Genomic DNA, 22,479 nt, shown 5'->3' with positions numbered 1-22,479 from the left:
ATGTCAGCTGAGGCTGGGGGGCACCCAGGATACCTCAACCCCCATATAGACTGGCTTCCTGAGGTCACTCACGTGGAGAGCTGCAGCTGCGCCTGGAGTTCCCTTGTGTGTAGGGTCACTCCGATGACCTCGAAAGCAATGAGCAGCTCCATCTGCCATAAGGGCAAGAGAGGTTGTTTGAGGCCAGGCAGGGGTGATGCCATGGGGAAGAGAGGGGCTGAGTGCTGTGCTGGGGAGTTGGCTCCCTGGTCTCCATCTCCCACCTGTCTCTGCTCTTCCACCTTCCTAGCCTTATCTGCCTCCCTCTTCCCATTCTTTTCTGTTAGTAATAGCTCATGTAGCTCAATACTTCTGAGCTACACGACCTTGAGCAATCACTCAAGCTTGCTAAGCCTATGTTTCCTTTCTGTAAATCAGCACCAACTTCCTCAGAAGGTTGTGAGAAATACATAAAAGAATTGGGCTCCGGGCCTGGCACGCAGCAGGTGCTCAGCAAAATCAGTTTCCTTGCCTCCACCTGCTCTAGCTTTGTGCATAGCTCCGTAGTGGCTCCATTTTTCTGTCTCTGGGTCTCTCCCCACCCCCTACTGCATCCCTCCTCCCCAGCTCTAGCTCTTTGATTCAAGGAAGCCTGGGAACCAGGCAGGCAGAGGGAGGATAAGGAATTCATCAGAGGAGGAGCCTTGGACCCACAGCCCTGGGAGAGTACAGTCAGGCACTTACCCTCTGGTTCCGTTTAAAGGGGTTCCCCAGCTCACAAACGATGGTCTCATTGGCTTGGCAGGCTCCAGGCTGAAGAAAGAAGACAAATCAGATCTAGGTGGTCAGACTAAGGCTTGTCCCACTCCTCTCCTGTGGCAGAGGGCCTGAAGCCCTCGAGGCTTGAGAAGTGGGTTCCCCTAGCAACAGAGACGCTGCAGGCACCTGAGGAAGCCCAGCCCAGAGGACTAGGGTTGGGGGGGGGACACGTGGCAAATGACCACACATGTACATGACATGTAGGAAGGATGCATTGGGTCGTGGTTGGGCTCTGAGGAGGCAGAGGGCACTCACGGGGCGCACTGAGGACAGCAGCAGGGTGGGAGGCACTTCCAGGGTGAGGAGCGCCTCGTGGGCATCTTCCCCAGCCCGCTTCCGGCTTGGGGTGTTGGTCACGTTGATGCTCAGGAGCAGTTTTCGGAGGTCTCTCCTGTACTGGAGCCTGAGAGGGGAGGAGCAGGCCCAGACTGAGCCCAAAGCCCCGCCCCAATCTGTTATGCTCCGCCCCTCAGAAGAAAGCCCCTTTTCTGGCCAAGGAAGGCCAATCTTATGCTGCTGCTAAGTCGCTTCAGTCATGTCCGACTCTGTGCGACCCCATAGACGGCAGCCCACCAGGCTCCACCGTCCCTGGGATTCTCCAGGCAAGAATACTGGAGTGGGTTGCCATTTCCTTCTCCAGCCAATCTTATAGTTCTTGGCTAATTAAGGTCCCTCCTCTCTGACTTGCCTCTCTGTGAGACCCCACCCCTTAGGTCTCAACAGTTCTCTCCACTCTTTCCGACCAATAGGGCCCCGCCCCTCAATTCCTGATAGCCAGTGAAGTCCGGCCCACCTTGGCCAATCAGCCCTGCCCAGAGCGCACCTGCTCAGCCGCTGCCCCAGCTCAGACACGAAGGCCGCCCGCATCTGTAAATTGCTGTCGCACCTGTTGTCCTGCCCGCATTCCTTCTGGAACTGTACCTGGGGGTGGTGGGAGTTGTGAAGGGCCCACCATCATCCATAGCTCTCCAGGACCGGGCCCTTCCGGCCCTGGCCCCGGCCCCGGCCCTACCCACCTCCGTGTGGTTCTCCAGAGCCTGCGCTTGGTTGAGGACCGGGTAGGCATCCAGGGACCCAAGCCCCAGTTGGGGACGATCAGGCAACCGCAAAGGTAACGAGTAGTTCATGGAGATGGTGATGGGTCGGAGTTTGTCGCGGACGTTGTCCTGGGAAAGGAAGGTAAACTGAACCCAGCTCTGCACTGCCCTCCAAACCAAGTTGTATCCTCATACAAACCTAAGCCCCTAGGGAGGAGCTGCGCCCCTCTCCCTCAACCCTAAAAAACCCCTGTAAGACTGAATCCCCTCTGGTCTGCTCACCAAATTGACCCGCTTCGGTAAGATGTGACTCCTCCTCTCCAGAGACTCCTCTGGAGGAAGATTGACTCTCCCTTCATTCCTGGGGTCCCCAAGTTGAGTTTTCCCTTTTCACTATGATGTCCCAGAGAAAGCCTGCGCTTGTCCTTGCTTCTGGATGCCTTTTCCCCAGAGACAAGCTAAAAATCTCACATACTTCTCTTTGGCCCCCATCCCTGCTCCAAAGGTCTCTGTTCTCTACCATGGGCTGGATGCTGTGCACTGTAGCCTCCACTTACCTATGACCTTCCAGGCCAATCTACCACCCTTGTCTCTGGAGAGAACTCATGCCCTCACCCTTGACCTCGGGAACTCTCCTGGGCCCATGGAGTTACCTCCTCCTGGGACCATGGAGTCAATGCACTGCCCCTCACCCCCTCCCTCACCATCAGGAGCAGCTCCAGTGTCTGGCAGCGCATCTCAGGCATGGAGAAGAAGCCGTGGAAGACAGCTGACTGGCTGCGTGCAAAGTGGAGTCGGGGTGGGCGGCGGTCCCGGTCAGCCTCCAGCGTGTAGGCCAGGGCTGTGGGTGCACAGGCTGGTCAGCAAGTGACCAGGTGAGCGTGCCCCCCCTCGCCCTGCAGCCCAGCACTCACTGATGTTCCGCCTGTAGTTGGGGTTGCCTGCACTCTGGTTGTAAGCAAAGCACAGCTCCACCTGCACACTGTTGAGGGTGGGGGACATACAGGAGGGTCAGGTCACGGTGGAACCCAGATACCCAGGTCCCAGCTCTCACCCGCTTTACTGGGCAAGAGGAAACAGGGTCTTTGGGGGAAAGACAGAGACAAAACTGAGGAGTCCACAGAGCTGGGCTGGGGTGTCCCTGGTCTCTTCGGGCCATAGAAAACAAGCTTAGAAGGCACCAATGGGGAAACTGAGGTCCTGAGACTAAAGGAGTTGCCTGAAGCCAGGTGTTGGCCCAGCCTAGTCTTGGGCAGGATCCCCAGTCCAGATCTCTTTCCCCACCACCCGCTGCTTCCCTACTCCATCTCCCTCAGCTTTCTGATCCATTATCCTCATTCACTAATAGACCTTGGGGTCATCACTGTCATTATTGTAACCATCTTAGCAACTATGTTTTTTGAGCACTTAGGATTTACAGAGCACAAAATGCAAACAAGCAAAATGGCTGTCTGGGGAGGCCTTACAAATAGATGTGAAAAGAAGACAAGCGAAAAGCAAAGGAGCAAAGGAAAGACATAAGCATCTGAATGCAGAGTTCCAAAGAATAGCAAGAAGAGATAAGAAAGCCTTCCTCAGCGATCAATGCAAAGAAATAGAGGAAAACAACACAATGGGAAAGACTAGAGATCTCTTCAAGAAAATTAGAGATACCAAGGGAACATTTCATGCAAAGATGGGCTCGATAAAGGACAGAAATGGTATGGACCTAACAGAAGCAGAAGATATTAAGAAGAGGTGGCAAGAAAACACAGAAGAACGGTACAAAAAAGATCTTCACGACCCAGATAATCACGATAGTGTGATCACTGACCTAGAGCCAGTCATCCTGGAATATGAAGTCAAGTGGGCCTTAGAAAGCATCACTACGAACAAAGCTAGTGGAGGTGATGGAATTCCAGTTGAGCTATTCAAATCCTGAAAGATGATGCTGTGAAAGTGCTGCACTCAATATGCCAGCAAATCTGGAAAACTCAGCAGTGGCCACAGGACTGGAAAAGGTCCATTTTCATTCTAATCCCAAAGAAAGGCAATGCCAAAGAATGCTCAAACTACTGCACAATTGTACTCATCTCACATGCGAGTAAAGTAATGCTCAAAATTCTCCAAGCCAGGCTTCAGCAATATGTGGACCGTGAACTTCCTGATGTTCAAGCTGGTTTTAGAAAAGGCAGAGGAACCAGAGATCAAATTGCCAACATCTGCTGGATCATGGAAAAAGCAATAGAGTTCCAGAAAAACATCTATTTCTGCTTTATTGACTATGCCAAAGCCTTTGACTGTGTGGATCACAACAAACTGTGGAAAATTCTGAAAGAGATGGGAATACCAGACCACCTGACCTGCCTCTTGAGAAATCTGTATGCAGGTCAGGAAGCAACAGTTAGAACTGGACATGGAACAACAGACTGGTTCCAAATAGGAAAAAGAGTACGTCAAGGCTGTATACTGTCACCCTGCTTATTTAACTTCTATGCAGAGTACATCATGAGAAACACTGGACTGGAAGAAACACAAGCTGGAATCAAGACTGCCGGGAGAAATATCAATAACCTCAGATATGCAGATGACACCACCCTTATGGCAGAAAGTGAAGAGGAACTAAAAAGCCTCTTGATGAAAGTGAAAGTGGAGAGTGAAAAAGTTGGCTTAAAGTTCAACATGCAGAAAACAAAGATCATGGCTTCCGGTCCCATCACTTCATGGGAAATAGATGGGGAAACAGTGGAAACAGTGTCAGACTTTATTTTGGGGGGCTCCAAAATCACTGCAGATGGTGACTGCAGCCATGAAATTAAAAGACGCTTACTCCTTGGAAGGCAAGTTATGACCAACCTAGATAGCATATTCAAAAGCAGAGACATTACTTTGCCAACAAAGGTCCATCTAGTCAAGGCTATGGTTTTTCCTGTGGTCATGTATGGATGTGAGAGTTGGACTGTGAAGAAGGCTGAGCGCCGAAGAATTGATGCTTTTGAACTGTGGTATTGGAGAAGACTCTTGAGAGTCCCTTGGACTGCAAGGAGATCCAAGCAGTCCATTCTGAAGGAGATCAGCCCTCGGATTTCTTTGGAAGGAATGATGCTAAAGCTGAAACTCCAGTACTTTGGCCACCTCATGTGAAGTGTTGACTCATTGGAAAAGACTGATGCTGGGAGGGATTGGGGGCAGGAGGAGAAGGGGACGACAGAGGATGAGATGGCTGGATGGCATCACTGACTCAATGGACGTGAGTTTGAGTGAACTCCGGGAGATGGTGATGGACAGGGAGGCCTGGTGTGCTGTGATCATGGGGTCACAAAGAGTCGGACACGACTGAGCGACTGAACCGAACTGAACTGATGCTAAGGGCTTCCCTGGTGGCTCAGAGGTTAAAGCATCTGCAATGCGGGAGACCTGGGTTCGATCCCTGGTCGGGAAGATCCCCTGGAGAAGGAAATGGCAACCCACTCCAGTATTCTTGCCTGGAGAATCCCATGGACGGAGGAGCCTGGTGGGCTACAGTCCACGGGGTCGCAAACAGTCAGACATGACTGAGCGACTTCACTTTCACTTTATGCTAAGGGCTTTTTGTACATTATCTCATTTGATTATCACAACCACCCTGTAAATTGATTATATATTTAAAAAAAAAATTTTACTGGAGTATAGTTGCTTTACAGTGTTGTGTTAGTTTCTGTGAATTGGATATTAATATTGCTACTCCCTAGAGCCCATCCCTCCCATTGCAGTGGGCAAGGCTGGAATCTGAACCAAGCAGACCAGAGCTCCAACCACCATGCCCTACCTGCCCCCCTACCCCCACAGTTCACCCATTAGCAAGGAATTTTGCTCTTTAATGAGGTTGAGTGGGGAGCGCAATGCTTTCCCAAGCATCAACTCTTTAATGGTGGGGTATCAGGAGTTGCCAGGCAAGGGTTTTGAAAGCCAGGGTCCCTCCTGGGCTTCCCAAACATCAGGAGGAATGAATGGGCAGACTGGGGCCAGAGGGTCTCACCAGGAGGTGGCCGTGCAGAATGCAGGGTCCAGTATGGACGGCTTGGCTACCAAGGTCTTGTGGAGGATGTTGATGACAGGCCGGGCCCTGCATAGAAAACCAGACATCAGCGCCTCAGGCCCACCCCAGGCCAGGCCAGGGTCAGGGCTCAGGCTTGTATGGACCTGATTCTGAAGGTGGACAGAGCTGGGGCTCCATGCAGGCAGGGACGGAAGAGAGAGGTCCCCATCCACCGTTGCCCTGGCTCACCTCAGCAGCACGATGCGGTCTGACAGGCTCCCCACCAGCAGGTCTGGGTAGAAGTTCTCATCCACGTCCATCTGCCCACTCAGGGAGTAGCCAAAGGTGGCCAAGCCAGGCAGTCCCAGCTGCTCTCCATGGATTACCTGGGGGCAGGGGGAGGCGGTGGGGACAGGCTCTGGGGAAGGTTCTACAGAGTGGGGCCCATGGGGAATAGGCAGGAGTGTGTGAGGAAAAGGAAGAAGGTGCCTCTGTCCCTGGCCGTCTGTACCTGCTGGGGCTGTCTGAGGAGCCCCCTGGAGCTGCCATGGTAGATGTACACTTTGCCCAAGCCCTCGAATGGGGCTCCCACAGCAATGTCTGGGAAAGAGAGATAGTTCAGGGTCACCCCGGGTACTATGGGCCCCATGGTTTTCCAGTCCTATGCTCCAGGCCACAGAGCCCAGCATGGCATGACCTCCCTGTCAAGCAGTGCTCAGAGCATCAGGGAACAGAGTTCTGTAACTTAGGATTAAAACTGGGACCATTAGGCACCCAATTGCCTCCTTTTATATATGGGAAATTAGGCCCAGGAGAGGGAAGTGACTTACCAAAGTCACATAGCAAGTTAATGTCTCCGGCAGGTCTAGACCCCAGATTCCTGACCACTGGCTATTTGTTTTCCCTTATTACTGTGCCTTCCTTCTCCCCTGTCAACCACCCCTCCAGACACCTGGTTCTTCTCATGACATTTAAGAGCAGGGTCACAAAAGCAGGTGTTCCCCATTTGTGACTTTGCCAGATAGTTCTCAAACACTCATCTCATCCAGTCCTCACAAGAGTGCTGGCAGTAGGTAATACTGTCCCCACTTCACAGATGAGAAAATAGGCTCAGAAAACTTAAAGTCGGACAGCTAATAAGTAGAGAAGAGGCTGTTTGAGCCTATGTCTAATAGTGGGGGCTGGGATTTTCATCACAACACTATAACTTTTCTTGTTAAATTCTAACCATTATTTCCACAAAATAACTCCAAGATGTTTTGTCTTCTTAAACTTTCTAGTTTGCTGCTTTTGATCTGATATGGCCTAGGTAATTAGAAAGTCAAGCTTGTAGGAAAAGTAGGCAAAGGAAGAATAAGTAGATCTTGAGTGACAACTGGGCAACTCTTCGATCCGTAAGTGCTTGGGCTTCATTAACTGAACTTTCTAGCACCTATTTTGGCTCTTGAGAGGTTCCTCTGCCTTCCTTTTGGTTTTCAGATATATTCTGGGAAATTGAGGTTGTCAGAGAAATGACTTCCAGATAAGCCAGGTGCTCCCATGGCAACCAAGCTAAACCCCTTGATTTATCCCTCTCCTTGACATGCAAGGTCTGATTGGTCTCCAAGTCCAGCAGAATAGTAATTGGCATCCCCTATATCCAGAACTTCTACCATGTCCTGTGCTTAACATCCACACCTGGTATACTATATATATATTTTTTTTTTTTTTTTTTCCTTTTTTTTGGCTGCATCGGGTCTTAGTTGCAGAATGCAGGTTCTCTAGTTGTGACATGTGGGCTTAGTTGCCCCTCAGCATGATCTTAGTTCTCCGACCAGGGACTGAATCCATGTTCCCTGCATTGCAAGACGGATTCTTAACCACTGGACCACCAGGGAAGTCCCACACCTGGTACAGTAATGCTATGCTGTGCTATGCTAACTCGCTTCAGTCGTGTCCGACCCTGTGCGACCCCAGAGACGGCAGCCCACCAGGCTCCCCGTCCCTGGGATTCTCCAGGCAAGAACACTGGAGTGGGTTGCCATTTCTTTCTCCAATGCATGAAAGTGAAAAGTGAAAGTGAAGTCCCTCAGTCGTGTCTGACTCCTAGTGACCCCATGGACTGCAGCCTACCAGGCTCCTCCATCCATGGGATTTTCCAGGCGAGAGTACTGGAGTGGGGTGCCATTGCCTTCTCCGATATTCTTTTTTAAATTTTTAATTGGAGGATGAAAGTGAAAGTGAAGTCGCTCAGTTGTGTCTGACTCTTTGCGACCCCATGGACTGTAGCCTACCAGGCTCCTCAGTCCACGGAATTTTCCAGGCAAGAGTACTGGAGTGGGTTGCAATTTCCTTCTCCAGGGGATCTTCCCAACCCAGGGATTGAACCCGGGTCTCCCACATTGCAGGCAGATGCTTTACCATCTGAGCCACCAGGATAATTGCTTTTTAATATTGTATTGGTCTCTACCGTACATCAACATGAATCAGCCATAGGTAATACTATATTCTTGATCTTAACATCCCTAGCCTTGCTCCCCACCTCCATCCAGCCCACATCTCCCTCCAGAATCATCTTTCAGGGTACCAAGCTATCATGTCACACCTCTGCCCTCAAATCTTTCCGGACACCCCTCTACCGTAACCCAAGCATAAGGCCCTAGCTTTGCTGCCTGGTTTTCAGTGTGTCCACCCCATCCCCACACTACCTCTCCAGCCACATCTCTGATGTGAACACCTCACATCAGCCAAATGGACCACACTCACATTTTGCCCCTTCTGTTCCCACCACTGTGTACACTCAGCCTGGCCTTTGATGCCCAATGGTATGTCCACTGTTCCAGGAGGCCTACTGAGCTCACCCCTGGGGGCTCCCTCTGCACTGCTGTGAGCTCCCCAGACCTGGGCCCGAGTCTGTCTCCTTTTTGGGCCCTATCAAGCCTGGTATGCAGTTGGCTCTCAGTCAGCGGGTGCTGGGCCGGGAGTGCTGGCTCATACCCTGGAATCCGTCTTGGTTGACGTCACCAATGCTTGCCACAGAGAAGCCGAAGGCGGAGCGACTGGGGCCATGAAGAAGGAGGGAGGGGTGGTCTGGGAAGGAGGTGCCTGCCTGGTTCATGAAGATATAAATCGCACCCCCTACTTCCTCTTTCCGCTCAAAGTAATAGGGGGCACCCACCAGGAGGTCCTGCCACCTGCAAAGGAAAGAAGGAGGGGAGATGGAACACGCAGCAAACTGTTATTTAGCAGACACAACTGCGCCAGGCAGGGCACACAACTCTACAAGTGATGCCTCTGGCCATAGGTTGTGGGAAGGACAAGGAAGGGTCATTGTGACCAATCTAATAGAAAACACAGGTTGTGGAAAAGCCATGTACAGACAGATCACACCCAAACAGCTCATATCCACCAGGGCCATACAAATGACAGGCACAGTCAGTGAGATGCAGGCATCACGAAATTGACATGCAAACCCATAAAGTCCAAATCCCATAAAGTCTGATTGCAAATCAACATGCAGAACTGATTTGTAAATCCCTGCAAACAACATGCAAAAAAACACACAGTTGCAAACCTCTATTTCTCTGCCCTCACTTGTGCAAGCCCACCCCCTCATCATTCTCCCTGGCCCCAGAGAAATGTCCCTGGATTCTTACCCATCATTGTTCAGGTCTGCCAGGGCAATGGCACTGCCAAAATAGGCTCCCACCTGCGTGCCCTCCAGCACCTGCCTCCTCCGCAAGTCTCCACCTGCTTCCTGGCTCAGCAAAAAGACAGCGCCCACATGTTGGTGCCGCGGAGCACCTGTCACAATGGTGATGTTTGTGGGGTGCAAGATGGCACTGCCCACCTGCATCGTGTAGCCTGGGATGGGGGGAAGGTGGTCAATTGAGACTCCAGTAAGGTTGGTCCCCTTGTACTCTGGTCATCTCCCAGGATCCCCCATTATCTTCTATTCCTCTATTCTAAGTTGGGCAAGAAAGTGGACCTTGGATACCCAGCCCCAAGTCCTGACCGTACTCTGACCATGAACTCCATGAGGGTTGTGACTCTGCCTCTGGGTGGAGTATACAGCTGGTGCTCAGTAAGTGTGTGCTAGCTGAACTGAATGCTACTGGTCTCAGTGCAGTCTGGCCTCTCTACTCCACAGACACTGAAGGGGAGAGGACCAGTGTGCCAGGGACTGAGCCCCCTTTCTCCTCCCCACCAAAGGGCCACTACAACTGGACTCACCAATATAGAGGTTTCCTTGGTCCTCTGGGTCCTTGTAACTATATTCAGACAAATCCCAGTCCTTCCGCTGAATCATGTAGCTGTTTCCTTCACAAAGATTTGAGGAGGGGGTATAAGTCACCACTCCTTTTCTCCACTATGTCCAGCCCCCCCTCCAGATAAGGATAATAATAACCCCTTTTATCTGTGAGTACTTTGCCATTTGAAAATCACTTACTCTTTATTTTAACAATTCTGAGCTAGCATGATGACCCCATTTTGCAGATGAGAAAAGTGAGGCTCAGGGATGGAGGCTCAGGGATGTCCAGTCATGGCTGGAATCCAGTCATCTGGGTACCGGCATACTATCAATAGATGACATTTCTCCCACCCTAGTCAACGAAGCCAGACTCACACCATTATCTTCTCCTAATCCTGTCCCCAGACTCGGGCTACCTACTTTCCCCTGCCTCCCAGGCTGCTGCTGGAGAGTACCTTGGCCCTGCCAAGGAGTGGGAGATAAGACTAGCAGAGTGAGCAGAGGCCTCAGCCTCAGGTGAGCCCAGAGCTGTGACTATGCCCTGGGCAACCTGTTAGTCAAGAGGACAAAACAAATAAATCACTGGGATGTAACATGCCACATAAGAAATATAGTCAATAATAATGTAATCACTTTGAAGGGTGACAGATGGTTTCTTGGCTTATAGGGGTGATCATTTTACAATGTACTTAAATGCTGATCACCATGTTATACACCTGAAACTAACATAATATTGTACATCAACTATACTGCAATTAAAAAAAAAAAGAACAAGATTCTGGCCTCCCTCTGCTTGTTGATTCTGCAACAGTAGGTGCAGTAAGGGAAAAGAGGTCACTGTTGCTACAGCCTGTGGTGGAGAGAGGCAGGTGGACGGTGTGTGAGCCGTCAGATGCCTGAAAGTCAGTATGTGGTGTGGCAGAATCAAGCATGAGTTTTGATACAAGAAAATACTCTGCAGCCCTCTCAAAAGATTGCCTTGTATGCACTGACATGAAAACATGCCCCAAATTTATTGATACATGAAGAGGAAGTAGCAGAACAATACATTTAAAATTATTTTCTGTGTGGGTATGTGTGTTTCTTAAGATACCTATATATTCTAAAACAGGTCTGGAAGGACCCACAAGACACTTAGCAGTATACACTGGGAAATGGGACAAGGGAGATGTGGGAGAAGAAGGGCGCTCTTCCTGTTTATTTTACTGTACCATTTAGTAGTTGTACCAGGGATGTGTTTTATTTTTTAACAAGTTTTTAAATGGTTAACCTGGCATTAGAGGGACCTACATTCCAATACACATTTCAGGACTTACTACTGGCCTTGGGCAATTTATTTTACTTCTCCAAGGCTCAGTTTTCTGTAAAATGGGTATAATAATACTTGCATTTTAAGATTAATTAAGATAATAGGTGGACCTCTGGTACCTAGAAAGCACTTTAAAATAGCAGAGGTGGTTGCTGATGTTGGCAAGGGCATGCTCTCCTCTGCCCTCTTGTGTGGAAGCTCTGACAGGCTGCTTCAGGGCCTAACAGGGGTGGTGGTCTCTGCTCTTCTTCCCTTCCCCCACAATCCCCACCTTTCCAGTTGTAGGCACCAGGAGCGCCAAAGTACACGGTGTTTTGGGTGAAGCCGCCGCTGGTGCCCAGCTGGCACATGCCCGTCTCCAGGTAGTCAGTGTTGCTGTTGCACATCTCGTTGTGGTAGGTCTGCCAGTCATCCCTGGCGTCCAGCTCCAGGTCGTTGCCTCTCACATAGCACTTGCCCACCATGCGCCGCTGGTCCTCTGACCCGGACCACAGCACCTGGGTGTAGCGGTGGGCACAGACCTGGGGACCCCCCCCAACACACACAGCTAAGCCCACAGTGGGGACTCAGGAACGGAGTCTCCACGGCCCCGTGCACCTCTACTTTTGCAGGAGAGGAGTGGAAAGAGGTCTCCTGGCTTTTCTCTCTTCCCATAGAAATGCCTGGACCCGCATTGCCTTTCCAGAATTCCAAAACCTGCTCTGAGGGTTAGAAACACTTTTTGGAAGACCAGAAGGTACTGGATTTTGAGAGTGGCTTAGAGATCTCGGCAAAATAAAAAGGGAAAAGGATGAGGGGATGTGGGGCTCAGGTTCTTGGGTCTAAAAGGAGCTAGACACAGAGCAGGTTAGGAAGTTGCTTCTCTGTTGTCCCCTGATGATCCTGCCCTCTTAATAAACGGATCAATATTAGAATAACAACCACCACCACCACAGCAGTAGCTAATACTTACTGAGTGCTTACTTACTTAGTAAGTATATACCAGACACAAGTCTGAGCTTTTTGCATATTAATTCTCTTAAGCCTCCTACCAGCTCTATGGGCTAGGGATAATTACTTCCTCATTTTAGATAAGGACACTGAAGCACAGAGAAATAAGCAACCTCACATCCAGAGAGAGGCAGGGGATATTCAATCCAAGGCTGTCGGGCTCCGGGGTCAAGCTCTTAAGCACCAGACTGTGCTGCCTCTCTCAAAGCTTCTCCCGGCACATGAGAGGTGCTCCATTAAAGTTTATTGGGCAAATCAATAATAGGGTATTTGTAAAACAGCCAGGGGCCAGAAGAAACCCAGAACCAGACCTAGCTCTTGCTGCCGAGTCACTGGGAAGTTTCTAGTGTTGGCAAGCAGGACATGCTCACTAAAAACGAACTGAATGAATGGATGGGCAAGTAGAAGGCTGTGGAAGGACCCAAGGTCTAGACTGACTTAGGTGGAGCTCTGGACCCACCATCCGTATAAGAGACTAGAAACGGTGTTTCAGTGAGCTGGTCAAACCCGGAGCTTACAACAGTGTTCAAAGGTGACAGAAATCACAACAGTGATGACTATGGGGGTGACAAGTGACTGAAAAGGAGTGTACTGTCCGAAGTGATGTAAGTATGCTATTTCTTTAATGGGTGTTGATTACTTGGGTTTATAATTTGCCAAAACTCAACTGAAACTTAAAATCTGTACATTCACTGTATGTAAATGTTACATGAATTTAAAAATGAAAAATAACTTGTCTATCTGGGACTCAAAAATTGAGATCCCAGGGGCCAGCACTGATGAATGCAGGCTGGAGGTGACAAGTGACAGCAGGGAGTGGCCCCCAACCCAAGCCGGATGAGCTGGGGCAGAAGGGCTGTGCTTCTTCCGTCAGCTGGCGTCCCCGGAAGGAGTGCGGCCAGGCCACATTGCCTGAGGCTCTCTCTGCCCTTTCCATCTCGTAGTCCCTTCAACTCATTCCCACAAAGGGTGAGCACCGCCCCCACCCCGGGGTGGGGGGAATGGGTGATTCAGAAAGGACCCAGGCTGGCCCTTGGGAGAGCGCCAGACACCCTCCCCATCTCCCTGCCACAGTGCAAGATGAAGGGACACACATGTCCATGGAGACATACAGCTGCAGAAATCGACATTTGCAAGCTCATGCACCAAGGTCCCTTCTCCTGCTCTCTGCTTCCCTCTGCAGCTCCCGGGAGATGAAAGGAGACGTCTGGAGGGGGATCCGACGGCGAGCCCCGACTTACCAGGACTCTGCCTGCAGGACCCTGGCTGGCCACAGTCACGCCGAGCCACATGTCCTCAATGATGTGGTTAGGGTTACCTGTGGGCATGAGAGGGCTCATGAGCTAGGGCACCTCATCCCATCCTCTAGGCATCGAGAGCCTCCAGAGGGCAGGAGTTGGTCCCTCCCAAATCTCCCACTCCAACAGGGCCGCCCTCCCTCCCTACCTTCCCCAGCCCATCACAGTCTGAGCTCCACAAATCCCATCTGGTCCCACTCTCCCCTAGGGCTCCATCTTCCCAGCTGGACAAGAAAGCACTTGAAACTGCCCAGCTGAGCCTTCTGTCTCTTCTAGTCATTCTCTCTGTGCTGCCTCCTCCATCAGGCTCCTGACCCAGCACCAGTTCCTAAAGCCCTCTTCTCACTTTTCTCCTTGATGTCCATCCGCTCACAGTCATTCTTGTGGGCAGTGAGTGGGCACAGGTACACAGCACCAGTCCGGTTGGTATAGCCATCAGGCACAGCGAGGTCCCGGGGGGCACCAGCCAGGAGCCTGGGGGCAAGAAGGTAGTAGACTCAGGCTCATACTCGCCAAAGCCTGCTTCAAACAACTCACTGCTTGATGTACGTGTACCGAGCATCTGCTCTGTGCCAGGCTCTGAGGGCAGGAGATGAATGGCTCCGTGCCCCTCCCTCAAGGAGTGCCCAGGGTGGGGAAGGCAGGCAAGGAGACAGACACCTGTGGTCAGTGCCTCATGAGAGGAAAGCAGGGAGCAAACCAGCCCCGACTCTGCATGGGGGGCAATCAGGGAGGCTCACAGAAGAGTACCTTGGCCTGAGCCTGAGGATGATGCCCAGGGCTCACCAGGTAAAGAAGGGGAGGAGGGGCACTGCAGGCTGAGGTCTGACATGTGCAAGAGCCAGGAATTGTGAGCAAGAGGGTGACTCAGGGATCTGCAAGGCCCTCGGTACAGCTGGAGGCCAGAAACATGGGGAGGAACAAGAGGACAGGGTGAGAAGGGAAGCTGTGGAGGGATTTTAAGCAAGGCAGAAACATGGCGAGATCTGGGTTTGGAAGGACTGTTTCGGTATCTGACTGACATAAGCAGATCTGGTTTGGGGAAAGAACGCTTGGCTTCTGAGATGAAGGTAGATGGGAAAAGAAGAAGGCGGCGTTGTCTTGGCACAAGATTCAAACTTCCAGAGATCTGAGGAAAGAATGTGTGAGGTGGTGGGGAGGGGTGGATAGTTGGAGGCCTGGGTCCTACCTCTTTAAGTCGTCGGAGGACTTAGATCTTGGGGTGGTCTGAAGAATGTGGGCAGGAAAGGACAACTGACCCCAAACCACAGCTGGGTGAGCTGAGTCAGCAGGGTCCTTAAGTGACCCTGGAGTGTTTTCTCGCCCCCTTCCTACCATGTTGAGACAGATTTATGAGGTATGGGGGTGACGGCAGGAGAGCTGAGTACCTGACACTTGGGCAGAAGGGTGAGCATGAGAGTCGGGGTGAATGAGGACTTCAGTCACCTTGTCCCCAGTCTGCCTGGAGCCCATCTTTAGGGATGCCACCTGCAAGTCCCTACAAGGGTTCTTAGGGCTCCAGCAGCCCATCCCATACCAGACAGGTGACTAGAGGAGAGGAAGGCAAGTGACCAGCCTTGACACATTCTCTCAAAAGGTAGTTCTTGGACCACTAGAATAAAAAATCCCTGCGATATTTGTTCAACAGGCAAATTCCTCAGCCCACCACAGACAGCCTGAGTTGAATCTGAGGGTAGAGCCCTGGAACCTGTATATTTAACATACACCCCAAATATTCACATCGTGGTTTAAGAACCCAGCTCTACCACCCCTTGCTCTCCCAGCATCATCTGTCAGCAGCCTTTGGACATTCTGCCAAGACCACCTCCTCAATCTTGCTGGACCCTGCCTCCTGGGTAGCAGACATCTCCCAGGTACTCCTCCATCTGCCCTGGCAATGCTGGTTCCTGAGGCTCCCAACTCAGAATTGGGGCACCAGGCCTCCTGTTAGAGCCTGGATATGCAAAACAACAGCCCTGCCTGCAGCTCCTGCCTGGGACCTGAGAGAGAGGGCGGCAGGGAATGGGCAGCGCCAGGCCTGGGCATGCTGGGGCCTGGGTGCTTCCGCCCACTGGGTATCAGGAATGCGCTGCCTGGGGGTGCCGTGAAGGGACCGCTGCCTGCACCTCACACCTCAGCTCAGACCTCACCCTGGAGAACAGTTCCTAAGAGCAGGGGTGCAGCTTCTCTATGCAAAGCAGGGCGGGCAACTCCAACAGAAGGGCTGGCAGGGGACCAGCGTGGCAGCCAGGCCCTGTTAGTCATCCTTGGTCTGGGCTGAGGCGGGTACCTAGTGAGCCCATGGCCTCACCACCTGTAGACATCTGCCCCCAGTGTGCCTGATAGGTGAGAGCGGGGAGCCGCTACCTGTGGAAAAGGAATATTTCAGCCTTGGAGCTGAGGGGTCTGGTTCTAGGTGTGTTCTGCCTCAATGGACAATTTCCTTTACCTCTGAGCCATGAGTGCCTCATCTGTAAAATGGGCCAGCAGCTGCCCCACCAGCCTCCAGGATGGTTGCGGGAGCAGTGGTTTCATTCTTTAGAAGGGCCTTCTGACTATGAAGCCGAGGCCCATGTGAGCACGGTGGTTCTGCTTTCTTGTGGCACCAGGATGGCCCCAGCACACCCCCAGGCCTTGCTCTGGGGACCCAGGAATTTCTGCCCTGCCAGATGAGGGGATCTAAAGCAGAGCACACTGGGCAGACTAGTTCAGGTGTTTGGACAGGGCAGAGGGTAATGTGGAAGTAACACTTCTGGGGCCGAAAGACACCAGGCCATCAGTCAGGTCAGCGGGCTACTGGCAGCTAGTCATTCGAGGGTGGGAGCTCAGATTTGGCTGGAGGTAGCAGCTGGGGGTTGGCTACATGACCTTGAAGGGGTGGGTCCAGGCCTCAGTGGGCCAGGGGTCCCTGGAGAACCCAGACTGCATTCCAGGGCGAGCAGTGCAAGGGAAGTGTTGCTATGCCTGCGGCTTTCCAGGCCCAAGTTTAAGTGCTGGAATGGTTGAGGAGCAGGTGGCCACACCCTCCCAGCAGCCTCATCTTAGAGGGAGTGGCGTGAGGGACCCCCTCCTCTTAGCCTCCTGTGGTACAGAGAAGGCAGAGCTGGGCATGAAGAGCAATCGGATTGACATAAAACCCCTTACTACCTATACCCTTTCCACTCTCACCTGCACCAGCCTGTGCCCACTGAGGGGCAGTGGGGCAAGACCCTAACCCTAGCCCTGCATCCCAGACCCCTCCCTCCCCAGAGATTCCACAAGGTGCTCCCCCCACCTCCCTGGAGTATTTTTAGCTCCTACTTGGCCTGCTTAGAGGCCCTTTAAGGCCCTCTGGCTCCCAGCCCAGGATCCAATGGATCCACAGCCAGAGGACTGGGAATAGAAGGGGAAGGAGGGTGTGCAGAGGGCCGGGTCCAGCTTCCTCCAGCCACAGTCAGGTGTGGGAAAATCCAGAGGGTGGGAAAGATCTTTTCGTTGCTGTTGTAAATGAATGTAAGTTACTAAGCAAATGAGCACACTGCTCCTGCTGTTGGATCTGGTCCAGATCAGATCAGATCAGAAGCTGATCCCTCCCAGACCACCACTGAGGTCACCCTCCCGGCAGCGGTCAGAAGTGGGACGCAAGGCGGGATACTTTGTTCAGCTCTTGCAGCAAGGGAGAAAGGAGATTGGACAGCCTCTCTCCTAAAGTCAGGCTGGACTGGGTTGGAGCGGGTGCCCCTCCAGAATGAGTAAAATGACCTCTCAAGGGCTTTCAAATAGCTGCCTTTTCACCCTACTTTTTGGCTCCAGCCAGACAGCCCCTCCTGGACTTTGTAGAGGCCCCTGGGCTCCAAGTCCAGAGAAGCCCTTTCTCACTCCTGCCACTCCCCCCCCCCACCCCATCACTCTTCCTGGGGCAGATCAAAGCTAATGCAACAGCCAAGTAGAAAGCAACAGAATCAAAGGAAGCTGGGGAACAGGGCCCAGGGGTGTCAGGGCACCAGTCAGTTCACCCCAGAGAAGTCTCCATGGGGCATACTGGGGTGGGATGATGTTCAGAGAAACAGCCCATAAGATTCAACTTCCCAGACTCATCACCTCAGGCAGGCACTGGGGTGGCCCCAGCGGAAAGGCTTCAGTTAACACTGAGGGGCCAGCGAGTCCAACACTCAGGCCATGGGCCCCCATGCCTTACTCCTTTGGCCAGAAAGCCAGTTAGGGAGGGTCCTACTCCAGCTCTGAGTGCTTGGGTGGGGTGGGGGGCAGTGGGGTAGGGGGCAGCTCTCTGATGCCTGAATCCCAGCTCTGTGCCAACCCTCTGCCTGAATTAGCCATGTCCCCAGAGGCCACTCCTGTGTTAGCTGAAACTGCAGCCTCTTCGTCCTCTCCAGCTGCCCCCAGTCCCCTTTACCCTCTGGTGACTCAGCCTAGAATCCCAGCACCAAGCTGGGGAAATGAGAGAATGAGAGAGGACAGGAGAACGAGGCCTTGCTCAAGTCTCCAATAATAAAGAACAAGACTTTTTCTCATTTCTTCTCCCTTTCTCTGGCTCCTTAGTATTTTTTTCCCACATCTGATCCCTTAGGTCATTTTTCATGTCATCTAACCTCAATCCCTCTTGCTGTTAGTTCTGACCAAGCCCTTTTCACTTCATTTTCTACAAGATCAGGCTGCCCCTACCTCCCATCCAGTTTTAAGCCCCTTGGCCTGGCCTGGTCATTGGAGAAAGCCAGAGAGAAAGGACGCTACGGATCCAGGCCTTCTGCTTGCAGCCACAGCTGCTCTGCCCATTTCCTCTGGCACGAGCCTTGCAGGCTGCCAGGTGCCTGCCCTACCCAGGGAAACATGTTTTAGGAGAACAAGTAAGCCTGGTTCCTGTCTACCTCAGGTATGACCTCATCTTCCAGGAGCTGTGGCTACCCCCACCCCAGGCTTCCCAAACACCCTCATTTCCATGCAAAGGCCCCAGAGGTATCTCCCATAGTCTACAAGGTCAGGTCAGGCCAGGACACCTGGATTCCCAGGAGGGAATGACAGAACAGGTACCAGGGGAAAGCAGGGGAGGTCTGTGACCAGAGAAATAGTCCCTCTGCTTCCCCGGGGGTCCTCACATATCTCACTAAGAAGCCCAAAGCACCCTGGTCCTCTCCCCTTCCCTGCCCTGCTTCTGATCACCAGGAAACTGGAGATTCCAGGGACTGGGAAATTGGGGCCGGGGTTAGAGTAAGCCTCTGATATTGTGGGCACGAACCTTAGTCTAGAGATGAAGGTGATGGGGAACAAAGACACACCTTCATTTTTAACCATTACTACAATAAGGCCTTCTTTGAGAATATAATGAAAGCTATGCTTTCCCCCCTCCTGGCTCCAGAACAATGCACAGACATGCATGACTTTGCATACACTTTCCAGGGTCCCTGTATCTCCTGAAAATCTGCAGGGAACTCCAGGCTCAGACTTTGTTCAGGATCATGAACCTTCCCCCATTTTCCAAAGGGACTTTGAAGCTAACAGAATATAAGACTGCCACCTGACTTGCTGGTTCCCCTGAGCTGTGTACTCAGCAGCTGTTTACATCTGGCTACACAGCTGGCTGCAGCTAAGCCCAGCTGGCCGCAGCTAAGCCCAGCTGGCCCAGCTGGTTCTGCCTAAGGGTCATGGGGCAGAATTCAGTGAGAGGAAGAGATGAGCCAAGATGTAGAATCACCCCTGGAAAGACTGAAGATACCCAACCAAACGAGTCACCCAGAACAGTATCTAGAACTACCTGTCACTCTGAGATTCATCAGTTTTAGAAACTTCTGGGCTCCTGAAAGGCCTAATGCCGTCTCTAGCTACCTAGGAAGAAAAGTAGGACTCCTCCACTAAGTCACCTTGTGTGAGGCCCTTGGTTAGCACAAGAGCCCTCAGGTGATGCAGTGTTTACCCCAAATCATCTCCTTAAAACCTCACTATTACCCCCATGAAGAAAGTGCCCTAATATGTGAAGAGTCAGGTATTAGTGACAGATTCTAGATGGGAAACTGGTAATGGGATTGGGAGCCTCTTCTTTCTCCACAATGCCAAGTTGCCTTTTACACACCAACAGAGGCAGGAAGGCAAATATAGATCCAGACTGAACCCCTTTCTCGGGAAAATGGGCCCAGAAAATGGAAATATCCTGCTTAAGGTCACATAGCAGTAAATAAAAATAAAAAAAGGCGGGGGGGGGGGGAGTATTGCATATTACAGAATCTATTATTTCCTCCAGCTTTCCATTACCTACCCTTGCTTTTGTGATGTTCTCTTTACACTACATTGCCTTATATTATGTTGATTCAGCAATGAAAATCTGAAAATCTTTTTCTGGGCTGGGACAGAAAGAGCACTAATATAGAAACTTAAGCTGATGGTCACTTAGGGTCTCCAAAAGATGGAGAATTGGCTAAGGCCAGACGACAGCCGCTGGGCCCAGGTTGGGAAGGGTGTGGTGGCCCTAACCTCTGCAAAAGCCAGATGGAATTGAGGCCAAATAGGCAGGTAGACTGGGCAGGGGCCGGGCCAGCAGGGCAGGGGCCAAGGCTGAGGCAGAGTCTGGACTTTGGACATTCCAACTTCCTCAAGTTTCTGCAGGTTCCAGCCAGAATTGGAAAAGGTTTCAACACACTTTTTATCTGACCCTGTCCTCTTGCTCGGCAGGGTTTGACATCTCAGTAAGTCAAACAGAAGAGCCCAAAGAAGGCCTGCCTGCGCTGTCCTAACAGCCTTCCCTCCTGGACAGCCTCACCTTCCCCAGCTGCCCTTTTCCTCCACCTGCCAACCTCAGCACACTGAGCCCACGCAGAGAAATTTCTCAAACTTGGACACGCCCCTCTGGGCATGATATAGGGTGGGGGGCACAACATAAGCAGCTGGATGTGTCTCCTTCCCGTCTCTCTTCTCTGTCTAGCTCTTTCCCCTCCTTCTCCTTGCAGATGTTGGGGAAGGAGACCAGAAGAGAAAAACACTATTTCCCTCCTGAAACCAAAACAAACACACTCAGGTTTGAAGATTCAACATGAATCCGTGGAATGCGAGGAGACAGAGACGTCTAGTGGGAGGGCATCACTGCGGGGGTGTGGGGGTGGGGTGCAGGAAACCAAGGGGGAGTCGGGACAGCTCCTCCTCTCACTGCTACTTCTGCATCCTCAAGGGGTCTGAAGGAGCGCCTGGACAGCTCCAGCCACCCAGACTCGCCGTCACCTCTCTCTCCAACCACCAAGCACTTGAGAAGGCCCTCCAGTCTGGTTCTGCGCAGGGTGTGGCTGGCGGGGCCACACACTAAGTGTGAGGTGGGGGCGGGCTTAAATGCATATCCCCATAGGTTCTTCCCGGGAAAGGGGAAAGGCATTTATCTTGCAGTTTTCCCCAGTTCCCAGCCTTGGAGAGATGAGGCATTCGGTACACTAAATTCCTGGTTCATTGAATGGGAGGGGTCTCAGGAAACGGGGACTCCACTTCTATTCTCAACAGAGGTTTAAAAGGCCGAGGGGCTGAGTCTAGACAGGTTCTGGCCAGGTCAGCACTTGCAAATGATTACTGCCCCCATCCCACTTCCAATCCCTCTATTTCCCGCCAAGCTTCAGCAGCAGGAGAGCTGCCTAGGTCCCCGCCCTCTCAATCTTCGTTCCCCAAAGCCGACGGCCTGCGAGCCTGGAAGCCACCGGGCCCTAGGGCTCGGACTCAGCTCGAGATCTGCAGCCTGTGCTCACACTCTCCCTCCCACCCCAGTCCGGCCAATTTCACTTACAGGTAGCGCTGCTGTCGCTCTGTCTGCCGATGGAGGGCGACCGAGTAACCGAAGAGGCTGCCCGGGTTCCCGGCCTCCTTCACCACCAGGAATCGGGTGTCCAGGTTGAAGGCGGAGGCGGCGCGGTTGCTTGCGGCCACCATCAAGGCGAGCATGCCGAGCAACGGGCGTAGGACGCCGGCGGCACGGCTGGGGCCGGGGCCCATGGCTGCCGGCGGGAACCTGGCTCCTGGCGAGAGCGCGTGAGGGCGTGGAGCTGGGAGTGAGGACCTGTTCACCTGCTCCCCCGCGCCACCGGAGAACGCTCCCGCCGGCCGCGTAGTTAAGCCCCGCAGCGCTGATCAGTTTCTGGCCCCCAGACTTGGTCAATTTTACATCCGCTCACGGTCTGAACGCTCCGATTTCCCTCGGAGGTCCGCGGGTCTATTCTCCCGCCTGCACTGTCCCGGGTCACCTCCCCCCTGCCCGGGGCACCCTGCCCCTCAGCTCGCACCGGCCGCGCCCACTTGGCCACACAGTCGCCTCCGATCCGGGTTCGGTGGCGGATCTGAGCAGGCAGACCAGTCCACCGCAAGGAAGGCAGGAAGGAGGGGTGTCCCCCCGCACGCGCCCCGCCTCCCCACGCCCAGCCCCGCACCTCCCCACCTTGCGCGCCCAGCCAGGACTAAGCTTTCCTTCCGGGGAAAGAGAAAAGGTCCCGGCTCGGCCGCCGCCTCTTAAAGGGGCAGCACCGCCCCTCCCTCATCCTTCCTGAGCCGGCTCCGCCCTCTCCCCCAAACACCTGTCGGGAGACCCCAAAAGCTTGGATTTCCCCTCCCCTTCGCTTGCTCCTCCAGAGAAGCGTCGCTTCCCGAGCAAGATGGATTGGACGGGCGGGGCCGGCGGTGGGATTTGTCCCGCTGCTTTGCTGCGGCCGCTGGAGAGGCCGTTCCGGGCGCGGCCACCTCTGTGGGTCCGGCTGGAGAGCCCCGGCATTGGCGCATCTGGGAACCAATGTCAGCAAGCCGCAGGCTGGAAGGCTCTACTCTCCTCCGCCGCGCTGTGAGTCCCTGAGAGGTTAGCGGTCTCT

General features: G+C 52.8%; 1 protein-coding gene across 4 annotated transcripts in view; it reads right to left on the bottom strand.

Moving 5' to 3' along the window:
• The window catches only part of ITGA3 (integrin subunit alpha 3), a 32,278-nt gene extending 10,170 nt beyond the window's left edge, over positions 1 to 22,108 (bottom strand). For 2 of the 4 annotated variants that reach the window (XM_086355492.1, XM_086355490.1), the window contains exons 1-17: positions 21,411 to 22,014; positions 14,007 to 14,134; positions 13,604 to 13,680; positions 11,644 to 11,893; positions 10,045 to 10,131; positions 9,468 to 9,675; positions 8,809 to 9,005; positions 6,344 to 6,432; positions 6,082 to 6,218; positions 5,833 to 5,919; positions 2,750 to 2,817; positions 2,540 to 2,676; positions 1,815 to 1,964; positions 1,622 to 1,719; positions 1,054 to 1,201; positions 724 to 792; positions 73 to 152 (exon numbers count right to left, since the gene is read on the bottom strand). In XM_086355492.1, coding sequence (XP_086211618.1) covers positions 73 to 152; positions 724 to 792; positions 1,054 to 1,201; positions 1,622 to 1,719; positions 1,815 to 1,964; positions 2,540 to 2,676; positions 2,750 to 2,817; positions 5,833 to 5,919; positions 6,082 to 6,218; positions 6,344 to 6,432; positions 8,809 to 9,005; positions 9,468 to 9,675; positions 10,045 to 10,131; positions 11,644 to 11,893; positions 13,604 to 13,680; positions 14,007 to 14,134; positions 21,411 to 21,616 — 2,216 coding nt within the window. In that variant the 5' untranslated portion in view covers positions 21,617 to 22,014. Of the gene's footprint in view, positions 1 to 72; positions 153 to 723; positions 793 to 1,053; positions 1,202 to 1,621; positions 1,720 to 1,814; positions 1,965 to 2,539; positions 2,677 to 2,749; positions 2,818 to 5,832; positions 5,920 to 6,081; positions 6,219 to 6,343; positions 6,433 to 8,808; positions 9,006 to 9,467; positions 9,676 to 10,044; positions 10,132 to 11,643; positions 11,894 to 13,603; positions 13,681 to 14,006; positions 14,135 to 21,410; positions 22,015 to 22,055 lie in introns of those variants that run through there. The other 2 variants (XM_086355491.1, XM_086355493.1) reach the window with 2 other exon arrangements.
• Positions 22,109 to 22,479: the final 371 nt, after the last annotated feature.

The sequence above is a fragment of the Bos grunniens genome, chromosome 19, assembly GCF_055505025.1.
Source record: "Bos grunniens cultivar Pamir isolate PY7600 chromosome 19, Bosgru_T2T1.0, whole genome shotgun sequence".
Taxonomy (NCBI): Eukaryota; Metazoa; Chordata; class Mammalia; order Artiodactyla; family Bovidae; genus Bos; species Bos grunniens.
The sequence above is the reverse complement of the archived record's forward strand: the minus strand, read 5'-3'. Positions and strand labels throughout refer to the sequence as shown.